The sequence below is a fragment of the Anas platyrhynchos genome, chromosome 4 (assembly GCF_047663525.1).
Source record: "Anas platyrhynchos isolate ZD024472 breed Pekin duck chromosome 4, IASCAAS_PekinDuck_T2T, whole genome shotgun sequence".
Taxonomy (NCBI): domain Eukaryota; kingdom Metazoa; phylum Chordata; class Aves; order Anseriformes; family Anatidae; genus Anas; species Anas platyrhynchos.
Window position 1 is genome coordinate 53,176,595 of NC_092590.1, and position 13,739 is coordinate 53,190,333.

At 33.9% G+C, this 13,739-nt stretch overlaps 1 protein-coding gene across 5 annotated transcripts in view; it reads left to right on the plus strand.

Annotated features, from left to right (window-relative positions):
- The window catches only part of CORIN (corin, serine peptidase), a 130,336-nt gene that overhangs the window by 90,780 nt on the left and 25,817 nt on the right, over positions 1–13,739 (plus strand). For 4 of the 5 annotated variants that reach the window (XM_072037645.1, XM_072037644.1, XM_038177937.2 and 1 more), the window contains 3 exons: positions 5,309–5,454; positions 7,716–7,823; positions 11,904–12,017. In XM_072037645.1, coding sequence (XP_071893746.1) covers positions 5,309–5,454; positions 7,716–7,823; positions 11,904–12,017 — 368 coding nt within the window. The remainder of the gene's footprint in view (positions 1–5,308; positions 5,455–7,715; positions 7,824–11,903; positions 12,018–13,739) is intronic. The other variant, XM_072037646.1, reaches the window with a different exon arrangement.

Here is a 13,739-nt window from a genome sequence, read left to right on the forward strand (position 1 = left end):
CAGATCATTCTTTATTATAAACTATTTTATGCTTTCTGTTTGTCAGATTAACTTTTCTACCATCTTCATCAATTAACATCACTGTACTTCTAATGGTTATGCCCATGTCTGTTCAAAAGAGATCTATTCTGTAAATATTGTGGCTTTGGCAGCAGCTGTCATGGAAGGTTAGGAGAGCTAATAAACCTTATTAGCGGGCAGAGCTCTTTGAGCTATTGCCAGCTAGACCCTTGTTATGCTGTGTTTCTCTCTCTTTTCTTGGGTCTGCCCTGCCCTGAAAGTATTGTGCAATTAACACCTATGGCATTGAAAGAAAACTGCATTAAAAGAAAACTGCACTGAAAATCACAATGCATGTCCTAAGGTTACCTACCATGTAGCATTGGTTGACAAATATATAACCTTTCCTAGTCCAGTGATATACTTCTTAATACAAACTGAAATTGAGTCACAAGGAAATTTATTAGTATATAGCTTAATTCTCCCATACAGACGTACAAGGGAAGTTCTATCATATATAAGATAGTGTGAAGTTAGAGTGCAAGCTCTGTTTTGCATTTGCTTGTTTGAAAATCAAGTCTATATTTTTATTATTATTCTTTTTAAGAAAGCAGTATAACATAAAAAAATGGAAAAAAAAAGGTCATTCTTTAATGTAAAAGGACAAAAATTAACTTGCAGGCTTCAGCAGCTAGTTACGTATCTAGCTAACAAATTTTAGGATATAGATATATAGATATAGAAATACAGATAAACTATAAGAACAATCTTCAACTTTAAGGAATTGAACAGAAAAATGAAGAAGAACTCATAGAAACCATAGTAAATTTAATCTGAAGTCCCCCTCTGGAAGTCCTGACTTCCGGTTCAAATCAGGACTAATATCACATTTAGATCACGTTGAATATACAACGTAAATTTTTAAATTCTAGGATTCAAAGCTTTACTTTTATAACTGTTTATATGTTTTGGTCTTATGTTATAAGTTGAGAGTGACTTTATGAGGAAGGGATACCTTGTAGAGGCCTCACTGAGATCTGTAGTACTTGGTGTTCCTCAGTGGTATAAAAGAAGTAATAAAATAATATAAGGAAGCATAATTAATTTGATTTACAATTATGTTTCAGGAATACTTTCAGACACAAATAATGTAAAAGTGTAAAAATATTTTAGAAATTATAACAAATAGACTCATAATACCTATAGACTCTGAGGTAACTGGTAAATGTAGGGCAGAAAAAAATATTTGATATAGCAATATAAATATAAATCTACTTAACTACAGTTTGAAGATCCTAGAAGACAGAATGTTATATTTTGAGTACAGAATATACTGAGTGAGAAACTCAGTTTCTGTACAGTTTCTGTACTCAAAATATAATCTGCTGCTGCCTTTACAAAACAATTGCCCTCTTGTTCAAGGATAGCTGTAGTTAAATGAGTTGAACTGGATGTATTTGTATTTTCTGTAAATATGAAATGGAGCTCAGCTAATGCAGTTTTTCTGCACTAAGCTTTTGAAGTGAAAATGCACTTTCCAACCAGGAACTGAAAATTCATGTTATAATTGTGCATCCATTATACAAATATGCCTATCAGAGATGTTTTAGATTATTATTATTATTTTCAATACTGGCACACTGTCCTTTTTGTTCTAGGAGGTGTTACTCAATGATTTCATTTCTACTTCATCTGTATAAAACATCTGTCCCCATTTTTGTAAGGCTTCCTCTTGTCTTTCTGTTATTAGTTATTATGACATGTTATTATGTCATGCTTTATTTTCATTAGTTATGAAGGTCTTCCAAGTTTATTCTAAGTAAGGAGCACAGATGAAGAGATTTTTTGAAAGAACTGAACCTGCTGTTATTAAGTTGATCTATCAAGTGTGTTTTCAAATTTTGAGCAATGCCTCTTAGAAGGCATTGGTAATATTAGTCCAGGTCTGGTGAAATAATCTTTGAAGCTAAGTGTGTCCTAGGTTCCCTTCGAAACTATGGAGTTTAACATATGTGGAATAAGCTCATAAATTCTTGTATCCTTATAATGCTACAAGCTATCTTTGCTATGACTTGAAACTGCTCAGCATCTTGCAGAATCTGGAAATACTGTCTCATGACATTCCAATAGGTCTGTCAGTGCTCCTTATTTTGGGAGGATCAGATGTTTCAGTAAATGCTTTCCTTGTCATGGTAACCTCTAATAATGGAAATTACACTACCTGTGTATCTGAGAAGTCTCCAGCTGACTTTGTTGTTACAAAAAAGTGACAGATATACATGAAGAATTATGCTGGTCAAATTTCATGCCCCTTATGCTTTGGCATCAGTTTAGGCATCACATTATTATATTTGAATTGGGAGGACAAAGAAATATTTTAGTTAACTTGCAGAAAGTTGCACAATTCTATGCTACATTTTTGTCTTAATCTTCTATTCTTTACTCCTACCAAGAAGCATGTGATTCCTCTGCTTTGTGGTGTGTGCTCTTGTTAATTGATAGCAAGAATTAAAACAATTAGCTTTATTCATAGACAGTAACACAGCCATCACAGTTTGTCTGAGATGAGTTTTGACTAAAAAGTAAATAAAAACTTGTTAGCCATGTCTTCAGTATTCTGATATCCTAACTGTGAGACTCAGTATGGGAATGTGAGAAAGATTTTAAAACAAAAAAGTTACCAGTTGCTCTTACAGTTATCATTTTTTCCCAATAGTATTGCAATAGACTTCTATGTGCCTTTGGATAGGCATTACTCTTTCACCACAGATTGACAACTGTATGGCTTGCAATAGCTTTTGGAAAGGGTCGTCTTTGACCAGGGATTTAAATGTAAAGAGAACACATGAAAGACAAAACTGGCTTGGACGTTTCAGCTAGTAATTTATTTTTATTTTTATTTTTATTTTTATTTTTATTTTTATTTTTATTTTTTAAACGTATTAATCATAATAATGTTGGTTTTGGTTTTTGTAATCGGCAAATAAAAAATGCTGCCATTCAGAAACTTTAAGTTATAAAATGGTGTGAGTCGACATTTTTGATATTGAAGAGGATCTAAAAGAAAAGACACAGTCATGTAACTGTAGCATAGTTAATCAATATCAATTCATTCATATCAACCTTTTCTTTTTAGTCCACTGTGTCTCATTTCAGGTGGAAATCCTAATAGAATTTATCCTGTACTCTGTTTAGAAAGTACCAACAGACTAAGAACATCGTGCTTTAGTTGCAAGTAACCTGATGTTTTCTGCACTGCAGAGTATGTGGTAAATAAAATACACAACAGTCACAATGTAGTGCAGCACTGAGGTCTTACTTCTAGCTGCTCAGCTCAATGGTGAATAATCTGGTGGAGGAAAACATTGACTTTCCTTCATGTAATCATGTAAAAAAAATTAAATTTGAGGAGAATAATAATGCGTGGTTTTCTCATGAGGATAAAAAAGATCCTTTAATTGATCCTAAATAGATCTGCATGCTAGGTTTGGTCACTCCACTTCTTGAAGCTTACTGCATGAAAGAAAATAAATTAAAAAGGCCCACTGGTCAAAATATCTAAGGAAAATGATGAATGTAATAAAATTCCTTCCATTAAGTGATATTCTGTTCCTAGAAGAAAGATCTGGAATAGTTAATCAACTTAGATAAAAGGCAAGCTAAAAGTGACACAAGGGAAACTGAAAATAAAATAGAAATAGGTAGGATTCTGCAGCTGAATATTTTTTTTAACATGTAAGAACAAAAGAGAACTTTCTTTGAAACAGTAGGAGAAAGTGTGTGATTATAGGTTTAGAAGATATGATCTAAAAGGTACAATTGAATGACTTGCTGAGTACAGAGACAAGACAGGGCTATGGAGAGGCATCATAGCCTTCAAATAGGTAAAAGTCAGCTACTCATAGGAAATAAAGAAATTGCTCAAATTGTTCATGGGGGCCAAACCAGAAAATGATAGATTCATTGGAAGAGCTACAGGCCAGATAAAACAAATATAATAGATATACATGTATGAGAATGGTTGATAAGGAAGTATATGAAATCTTATATGATCAAAACTTATTAATATTAATAATTAATATTAATTACGATCAATTAGTATTAATATTAAATCTTATATTATCAAATCTGATACAGCAGAAATGTATGTTTCTGCTTGGGGGGAAGAGACAAAAAGGATGTTGAGGATCTTATTCCTATATTGCATAGTTAATATTCCACAAAAATGAAAAGCAACATTTGAAACCGATACCATAGCTGGTTAAGGTGATACTGTTAATGGTGATACTATCGAACTCTCAAAAAAAGAGGCAGCTGAAACAAACAGGAGTTCAAAATACCACAAATAGAAGACTTGGATTGAGCAGCATATCAGCAATGATTCCATGTAAAAGTAGTTGCTAAATGTTTAAAATACTGGTTAAACTATATAGGGAATATCCTATTATGTGTTTTTGATTTGTAAATTTGAGGTATATTCATGACAATACTTTGACAGTAAGTATTTTGAGGCATAAGTATAGATGGGCTCAACTACTTTTGTTTTGATGCTAAGAAAATAAATATCCAAAAGAAGGACTATATTCCTGTCTTTTTCTAGGTGTGATAGAAGCTTCTGTTGCTCTAACTGACAATAATTTCCCACAGGGAAAATCACAGGGGAGTTCTTCACTTTTTTTTTTTGTTTGTGGGTTTAAATATTTTGTCTTTCTGGAACCACATCTCCAGAAATGTCTGACCAGGAGTATAAGGAGAAACATTACAGGGTCTGTAATGTTTCTATACTGTATTTGCTGTGGGTGTCTAAAATACAGCCAAAATAGTCAGAAACTGCTTGTTCTTATAGTTCTTAAAATGTCAGAGACAAAACTTTTTTCAACACTACACTGCTCTTTGAATGATGTGCATAGTGCAGTGGTTTCTGAGGTAGCATTATCAGAAGTAGAATTTTATAGGTACAAAATATGTTTGTTTTTTTGTTTGTTTGTTTCTTCCTGAGGGAGGACAGTTAATGTTTCTTAGAAAAGGTTTTCTGTTGTCCTTATGGACAAGAGGATAAGTATAAGCAGTTGTATTTGCTTACTGTAATTCAGATAATAGTTTGTATACTGTAATTTAAACTCATGTTTCAACAGTAACAATATATCTTTATTAACTATAAAGATTAATCAGATATATAAATACCTGATTAACTGATTTTTCCTTTATTTCCATCTATAACTCTGGCTAGGATTATTAACTCTCAAAACCTGGGAATTTCTAAGACTTTTACTCAGCTATTTTGTTTAACTCCACTGTGTCTCCTCAGGACATTATGTGTACAGTCTAAGGAACGCTGTGAGTCTGTGCTTGGGATCGTAGGTCTGCAGTGGCCGGAGGACACTGACTGCACTCAGTTTCCAGATGAGAACTCAGACAACCAAACTTGTCTAACACCAGATGAAGGTGTAGAAGGTAACTCTTACAAATACACATAACAGGAAATTAAAGATTAATTGTGTTCCCAAAGACACTGACTTGTGTTTTGTTTGTTTTTGTTTTTGTACCTCCACTTTAAATTATAATATGCCACGTAGGGTGACTTTTTTTGTCAAGTAACTGTGAGAATGATTCCAAATCAGATTGCAGAGTGTTTTGACACCTACAGTTTGCATATAAGAGGATTATTTTTTTCTAGAAAAAGAAATCTATTTGAAGAAAGGATCAATTACTCTCAATCTTTGAAAGTCAGTGTTTGAGATTTGGTGCTATTAGCACACCTACGTCTTGCTTGCTTGTGCTTAGTGTTTTTACTTCACTTTTTTAACCAATCTAGATTATATAATGATGCTTTTCCAACAGGAGGTACACTCTTGACAATTGTAAAAACTAAAAGGGAATAGCTGAGCCCCATGACATCTTTGAGAAAAATATTTTGATGTTAGTGTCTTTGTGAGCTATTGTTAATTCATTGTTGTTGTTGTTTGGTGATTTATGTATTTATGTATTTTAAGAGATCTGTGCCAAACCAGCTTCAGCAGCAACTGACAAACTGCAGTTTCTTGAGTTCAACCATACTCCTACTCATTGTGGGTATCAACATGGAACAAAATAATGGAATTACCTTAAATGATTTGACGTGTTCTTTGGTTAAAGAGGGTGGCTGTACTTTTTCTTCTGCCACTGGTCATCTAATGTGAGGTCTGAGGATTATGATGTCTTTTTTTTTTCCTTGCCAAAAATGCCAGTAAAGTTTCTGGGAAAATATTAAAATAGTGTGTGCTAGACTGCCCACAATGTACTGATCATGTTTAGTTCTTATTCTTTTTCTCCCAGTCACCTGTGCAGTGATGATAATCTTTCCACAATCTTACTTTTGATCTTTCTTAGAGAAAGCAATGAATGAAAGCTAATTGGTCTGTAGTTCTTTGAGTGAAGATATATTGCTAAAGCATAGTGAAGCATTCTGAGAAGCCATTGAAGCATACGCAGCAATAAGTACCATTTCTTCAAGCAAAGTGCATGTGCACTTACATAATTTTGAAAGTTTAATAAGATGTATGATACCATAGTAATGAAATCCTCTGTCATGGCACTCTGAGAGACAATGAAATAATTTCCTTCTATAGCGAAGGGCTAATGAAAAGGAATATTATTATTAAGGAGTATGTAGGAACATAAAAGCAAATTCTTGACACAACAAGGTGAGATAAAGAAATATAATGTGATTTAATTTTCTGTGGTATAAAATGTCTTTCAGTATTCCTGCCTGTGTTGTTAAATAATTTGGCTTTGAAACCTAACATATAATGCCGATATTTTAAATATACTACAGTATACAGGACTAGTATATAATTATTTTTTAGAGTTAAATTCTGTTCACTTATTAAAAAAAAAAAAAAAAAGAATTTCAAAAATGTTCACTTTAACTAGACAGAATCTGCCTACTTGGTTGACTCATTGCTTTTTGTTCATCCTAGCATTGAACTAGATAATCCTAGAAAATGAATGACAAAGGAGATGTTGTCAGTGTTCTTTTAGAAACAGTGTAACTAATAACGGGGTCTTATCACAATTGTCTTTGGGTTTGACACACTTACTACTAAAAAGTTATGTTGATTCAATGGCAGATTTCTACTAATTAACACTGCTGGTTAGAGTCAGTCTTCCCTGGGAAATTTAAAATCTTATAGAAATATTTCTGAATAAACGTATATAACAAAAGATACTAAGAATCTTAAGAACATAAAAATATTAATGATTACAAACTATTGATGATTTTCTAAATTAATCTATAATTGACAGAGTTATTACAATGTGCTGAATTATTCAACTTCTCTTCCAATCAGTGCTGAATACTGCTGGCCAAGACAGCACGCAGTGTAAATTTAGTTGTTTTCATTATGTTATTCTTAAATGATGATCTATTTCTGCTTCATGCAACACCACAGGAGTGAAAAAGGTTGCTAGAAAATGCACATCCACAGTCTAAATATTGTATGTTGGTAATCTGTCATAGTTTTAAAATATGACAGAGGGTAATGTGTGAGACAGAGCTCTGGGAAATGTTCCACCCCATTCACAGTGCAATTGTTAAGAACAGTCTTATCTGCTACACCATTCCAATTTAGTGTTTCAAAAGGCTTCTATTCCTGTCTCAGTGATAAATAAGTGCTTGTGACAATTAACCTTTCAGTTTATGGAGTCTTGTTTCTCTCTTTTCTTGTTATTGGCAGAGTGCTCACCCAGTCACTTCAAATGCCGTTCTGGGAGGTGTGTCCTTGCATCCAGGAGATGTGATGGTCAAGCCGACTGTGAGGATGATAGTGATGAAGACAGTTGTGGTAAATAAGGGGAGGATACTCTCCAAACAAACAGTAGTTGAAGCATTAGAAAATATGTTGATTTTCTTCAGTTAATTCAGCCATAGCATGACAGCCTGTGGAATAAGCTTGGTTTTCTGCCAGAAAAATGTAATTGAAAGTGATTTTTTTTTTTTAATACTAGTGGCAGTAAAAATACTTTAGCAAGAATTATTCTTGATTAATGTCAATACAATTTATGATATTTGATTACTGAGATTCTGCTAACTGTGTTCCAGGATGTTTGAGTATTTATTTAGTAATCAAGATAAAAAATGCTGCAGATTTATTTATTTATTTGTTTGTTTGTTTGTTTTTGTATTGGTGGAGGTTCTAATGAGCTAGAAGGTGTCTGTCTGGCAGTTTAAATCTTGAATTCGTTGATGTAATTTTAAATGTATACACAGTAATGTTCTCATTATGATATATTAACAGATCTGTGCTTAGTGAAGTGAATTCTGGTCAGCCTCTAGCAATCAGTACAAGTATAAAGTGGTAGCCACAAAATTTATTCTCCAGTACATTTCAGAGCTAATTTGTGGTAGAGGAGCTCTTGACTCTCAACTTAAGGAGGTGTCTTGAGCTTGAGAATAACCAACAAATCTCTTGGTCACTATACGTCTTTGTATGTGCTGGCAGGAATATTCTGAGAAAGAGAAGGGAGTTTGTACTGTTTCCTTATGTGACTAGGGCGTGGTCTCCATGGAATTCTGCATGTTGTCCTGTTATCACTAGAGGCAAAAGGAATAATTATAAATCATTGTAAAGGATTTAGAGATGATGCATGAATACAAGTAAAGGATTGGAATGTTCTAGGTGTGTAGGGCTAATGTGTACAACCTGTTTTAACAGAGAACAGGTTAAAAGGTGATGGAAGTAATTAAGGGGGCAACAAAATTGCAGCAAAGAAAGATTTTTCACTCTGCTGCACAAACATTAAAATAAGATCCAACAGCTGAAAGCTGAAGCCAGAGTAAAATTCAAGCATCTCTATGAAGTTCTACTTTTTCTTTAGGAGCAGGTTGTTTTAATGATTGGAGTAATCAAGGCATTATTTGTTAGTAAGGAGTGATGTATTCTCCTTCTCTGGGAGTTTTCAAATCAAGATTGCATTCTGTCTGCTCTTCTGTTCAATTCACCCTCCACCCTCTCACCCCTGCTAAAGGAAGGAAAAAAAAAAAGATTGTAAAAATACGGTTTAATTCTAGGTCATTTTGGATTACAAGGGCAGAGCTGATGATCAAGGTGACTTTCAGAGTTGATAACCTTTTTACTTTTGAATCAACTGTCTTGAATGTTCCTCCCAACAAAACATTATTTATAGCCACCTGTTTTAACTCTTTAGAACACTAATTACCACGTGTCTTTTAGGATAATTTTATTCTCCTAGACATTAACATGTGAAATACTGCTCTAAAATATAACATTAATTTTTCCAGTAGATCTCTGTCTGTCTCTATAGTCTAGACAGAATGTCAGTAGCAATCAGCAGAATTCTTATCAGCTTCTATAAATATGGAAAGCTCTATCTGCTAGGTAATTACAGCTGTCAGTGACATTACATTGACCAGGGGTAATGCTGGTGCTGAAGAACAGGCAGTCCTTGTAGAGCTCCAGAAGTAACAGTTTCTGACTCATTTATATTCCATGTGTGCAGGACAAAATAAAAACCTGTTGAACTTCCTATGTGTAAATGACAAGCCTGCATTTTCTGAGCTTTATCCTTCAAAATTGTTTTATGTTATTAAATAATGGTCAGCAAACATTTAAATTAAAAATATTGAAGCATCTTTAAAGGACAGTCAAAGCTCCATTAGGTTTCACAGTGCAGAGGGGAAGAGGCTGGCGGAGACCAGCTGCAGTATTTGGATAATCAAGCTATTGTTTCCAAAAATGTAAGATAGAACCATCCAAAGGGAGTAAGGTATATTTGGGCCATGAGTAGGGCTGCAACCCCTGTCTGCACTGTGAGAGAAAAGTGTGGTGATCTTAATAATGTGAAACCCTATCTCTTGTCAAAACATACTTTTGAGATGGGAATACTTTAAATATGGATATGAGTTATGTAAATATGGATGAGTTTTCTGACCTCCATTTTCATTTCCATTTCATTATAATTAAATTTAAAAATGTATGTTATCCAAATATATGGAGGAGCAATAAGAATAAATGGTAAATGGCCTTCCTCCAACAAAACAGTATATTTGAACACTGAATTCAGTAAGTAATTAATTTTTGCTAGGGAGTTGTCTCTGTGTTTGCCTATGTTGCCCTCAAAGATGAATTTTGGAGTGTAATGGAACATTTCACAATATAAAACTATAATGTGTGATGAAGGGAAAAAGCAAATAAAAATTTAATTAATTGTAAACACTTCAGCTAAAAAATTGCAAAGTTTAAAATGAGATTTTTTTCAAAGCTTTTATATTTTATTTTCGTATCAAGTTCCTAACATTACTGACATCCTTTGTTCTTTATTAGAGTAAAGGTTTTGTTTGGTTTCATTAATTTTTCATTAATGATTATCAGAAATGCTGTCCAGAAGGAGACCTGGAAAATGGCCATGCCTAAGAAAGTTCTTTGATCATGTGGAGTTAGTTTCATGGGTTCAAGACCGTTTATTTCTCTGTGTGTTTAACGTTTTTTTTTATTGTTTGTTTGTTTTTTCCACATGGTCTATTCAATCTAAACAAATTAAGTACTCCGTACATCCAGTTACAGTTAAACCTGATTAGATTTTTCTAGTAATCATATGAGCTAGTAGTGATTCTCTGGTTCATGTTTGTAAAATAATCACTTCTAAAATAACACTTTCAAACAATTTATCACTTACCAAATGCTGATATGTGCTGCTGCTGTTCCAGATCCAAGAAAACAGAGGTGCTGCTTCAAATACACTGTGTGAGCAGATATCCAAACTATTTGTGTGTGGGCATCAGGGCTGTCACCTGAATTTGAGCTTGGATTAAAATGAAAGCTATTACTGTCAGCTGCAGAACAGGCCAAACAAGGCAATCAACCTTTTTTTTTTTTTTTTTTTTTTTTTTTTTTTTTTAAATAAAATAAAATAAAATAAAAATATTTATTTATTTAGGAGACTTAGGAGTTTTACTTAGGAGTTTTTATGGCCTCCTCTAAAATCTGAATGTCAGATGTGCAGGACATTGACATTAGTACATCAGAATATTTTGTACTTTAAACTGGTATCAGCAGCGTGCTTTATTAGTTGATAAAAACAAGTAAAGAAATTAGACAAGAGAGAACTTTTTTTTTTTTTTTTTTTTTCTAAAAGATACGTTAGGCCATTCTTAATTTCATCTAGTTAACAAACAGGAATTTTATTGTCAAAGTGCTTTGACACAGTTTTATAAATATTCCTCTTGAAATCAATGAGGCTGGTTTGAAGGACTTTGAAGAGGCAATAACGTTGTGTTCCCTGCATAACAATGACTCTGGAAGATTTATACATCTATAGGGGCTTTTTATTATTTTAAAACTGGCTTAGTCACAGATTATGGAATCAAGAAAAATGTTCATGCTCAAAACTTGGATTATCTCTCTACCTTTCATTGTGATCTGCTTTAGTTTCTGTATCAGCACTACCAAAAGTACATATTTCTACACTACTTCATGTAGTATGCTTTTAAAGGACATGCCACAAACTTCAGGATTATAAATGTTTATGTATCAAATGAAAATGCCTTTCCATTTCCACTTAATTTGTATATGTTTGCATTTACATTTATTAGTCAATGCATTTGGAGAGTGGTGGTTTATGGGGCTTGAGAAAACTGAGCTAATGCCTAAATCTTTATTTATAGCATGTGTAACACAATATGGATTGCTCTTTGAAAAGCATTGAAGTGTGATGTATTTTATACCCATTTAACAAGTATGCACTATGACGATCTTACTTTCATTTCTTCATTAGTAACTATTCTTGGTAACTTCTAAAGTTAATAGCACAACTATTTTGAATGTTTCAAGATTATTAAGGAGGAACAAAACAGTTGATTTTATATTGCATGCAAATATTTCAAAACTGTGATTATCTACCACCAGGCTGTGGAGAAAGGGGTCTTTGGGAGTGTCCTTTGAAGAAGATGTGCATCAAACACACGATGATCTGTGATGGTTTCCCAGACTGCCCTGACATGATGGATGAAAAGAACTGCTGTAAGGGTTTATGCAGTTTGTTAATCCTCTAAAGTGCTGATCACATTTTTGGGATCTGCTGGAGCTGCCCTGTCTTTTTCCAAACCACAGCTGACTCCTGGGGTGAGAAGAGCTGGAATACCTGTGAACAGCAGCTGCTTTGCAGGCTCCCACTCGGCACATGAAGCCAGGTGCATGTGCTGTGAAATGTTAGCTTCACTTTTATGACTATATTAGTGGTACCCTGAATTCTCTTCTTTTGAGAAAACCAGATAGTGTTTTCTCAAAGACAGAAACTGGGAAAAGCACAGTGAGTTGAGATTCAGCCTACACAAGTAAGAAGAGATGCTTGGTAAAGTTGGTTGAAAGTCAAAATTTTACTTCTCTTGGTGATCCTAGTATTTCAGAACTTTTGCTGGGATTGTAAGATATAATTTTACAAAAAAAAAAAAAAAAAGCAAGCAAACAAAAAATTGTTCCTGAGCCTCTGGAGTTCTGTTGACAGAGATAGGATGGTGGGCATATTTTATGTGATATGTGGAGCAGATGAATATATTTGCCAAAATGACTGACAACGTGGATATATCACTGGATATGAGGCTGCTTTTCTTTGAGAAAAGACAGCTCACAGAACTTTTCTTAATTTGCTGTCCACTGTGAAGATTATGCCAGTTGTCTTCTAAGCGGTCTGTGTGCTACCATCTAAAAAATGGAAGGAGGTTTTAAAGACCTCTACCATTTCCAGCCAGGATATACACAACTAATCCTCTCTTATAGAAAGCACATCACTACTTTTTTTTTTTTTTTTTTTTTTTTTTTCTGGATTTCATGTGAAAGTTGATGTAAGCTCTGCAGTTCTTGGTGCTTTTAGACCTAGACTGTGAGAAACCCCATAGACCAAAGGACCAAGCCATGCTGTCTCAGGAAAGCTGGGAGACTTCAGCTGCATAACACATATATCTTTTATGAGTTCAATAGTGCTTCACAGTCTTTAACATACTTTTCTCACAGTAAAGATCACTTATATCACAATAGGCAGCATTGGTGGTTATACCTATATGATTTTTACTGTGGATTACTTTTTTTTGCACTAGTGTTGCAAAGAAATGCTTGGTTTGTATGGCTATATAGACTATACAACAGCCAGACGTAGGCACAGATGAATGCATCTTTCTTCCATGCACTCTCTTCCTCTCCTTTCCCCAGCTCAAAATTCCCTGGTGATGAGGTTTACACTGAAGCTGGAGAGAAGTGTATTAGTGAGGAAGGTGCTATAATGCTAAACACTTGCCTTTTAGGTGAGGATTTGCTGTGTTTGGAGGAAAGCTTAAAGTCACTTCAAGATCTAAGTACTTGTGGTTCCTGCACTGGATGGAGGTTCAGGAAGTCCCTGTCCAATGCTGCCAGCTGGCAACCAGCCATAGACTGGAGGATGTCTGAATGTACATCTCATGTCTCAAATGGGCTTAAAAATAATCCCACAATTTTAGATGGCAAATAGAATCTGAAAGTGAATGCAGAGTTGCTCTGGATTAAATGAGATATATTTGCATTACTGTAAAATAACTTTTTCAAAGAACATGAAGAAATTAAAAAAAAAAATAAAAAAAAATCGTGACACTAGGAAGCAAGGAACACCATATTTTTACTTAAAGCTTGTGAGAGGCTTAGACTACTTTTGTATGACAAGACCACAAAAAATATTAAGTAAATAAAAATCATTTGGAACATACATCACAGATC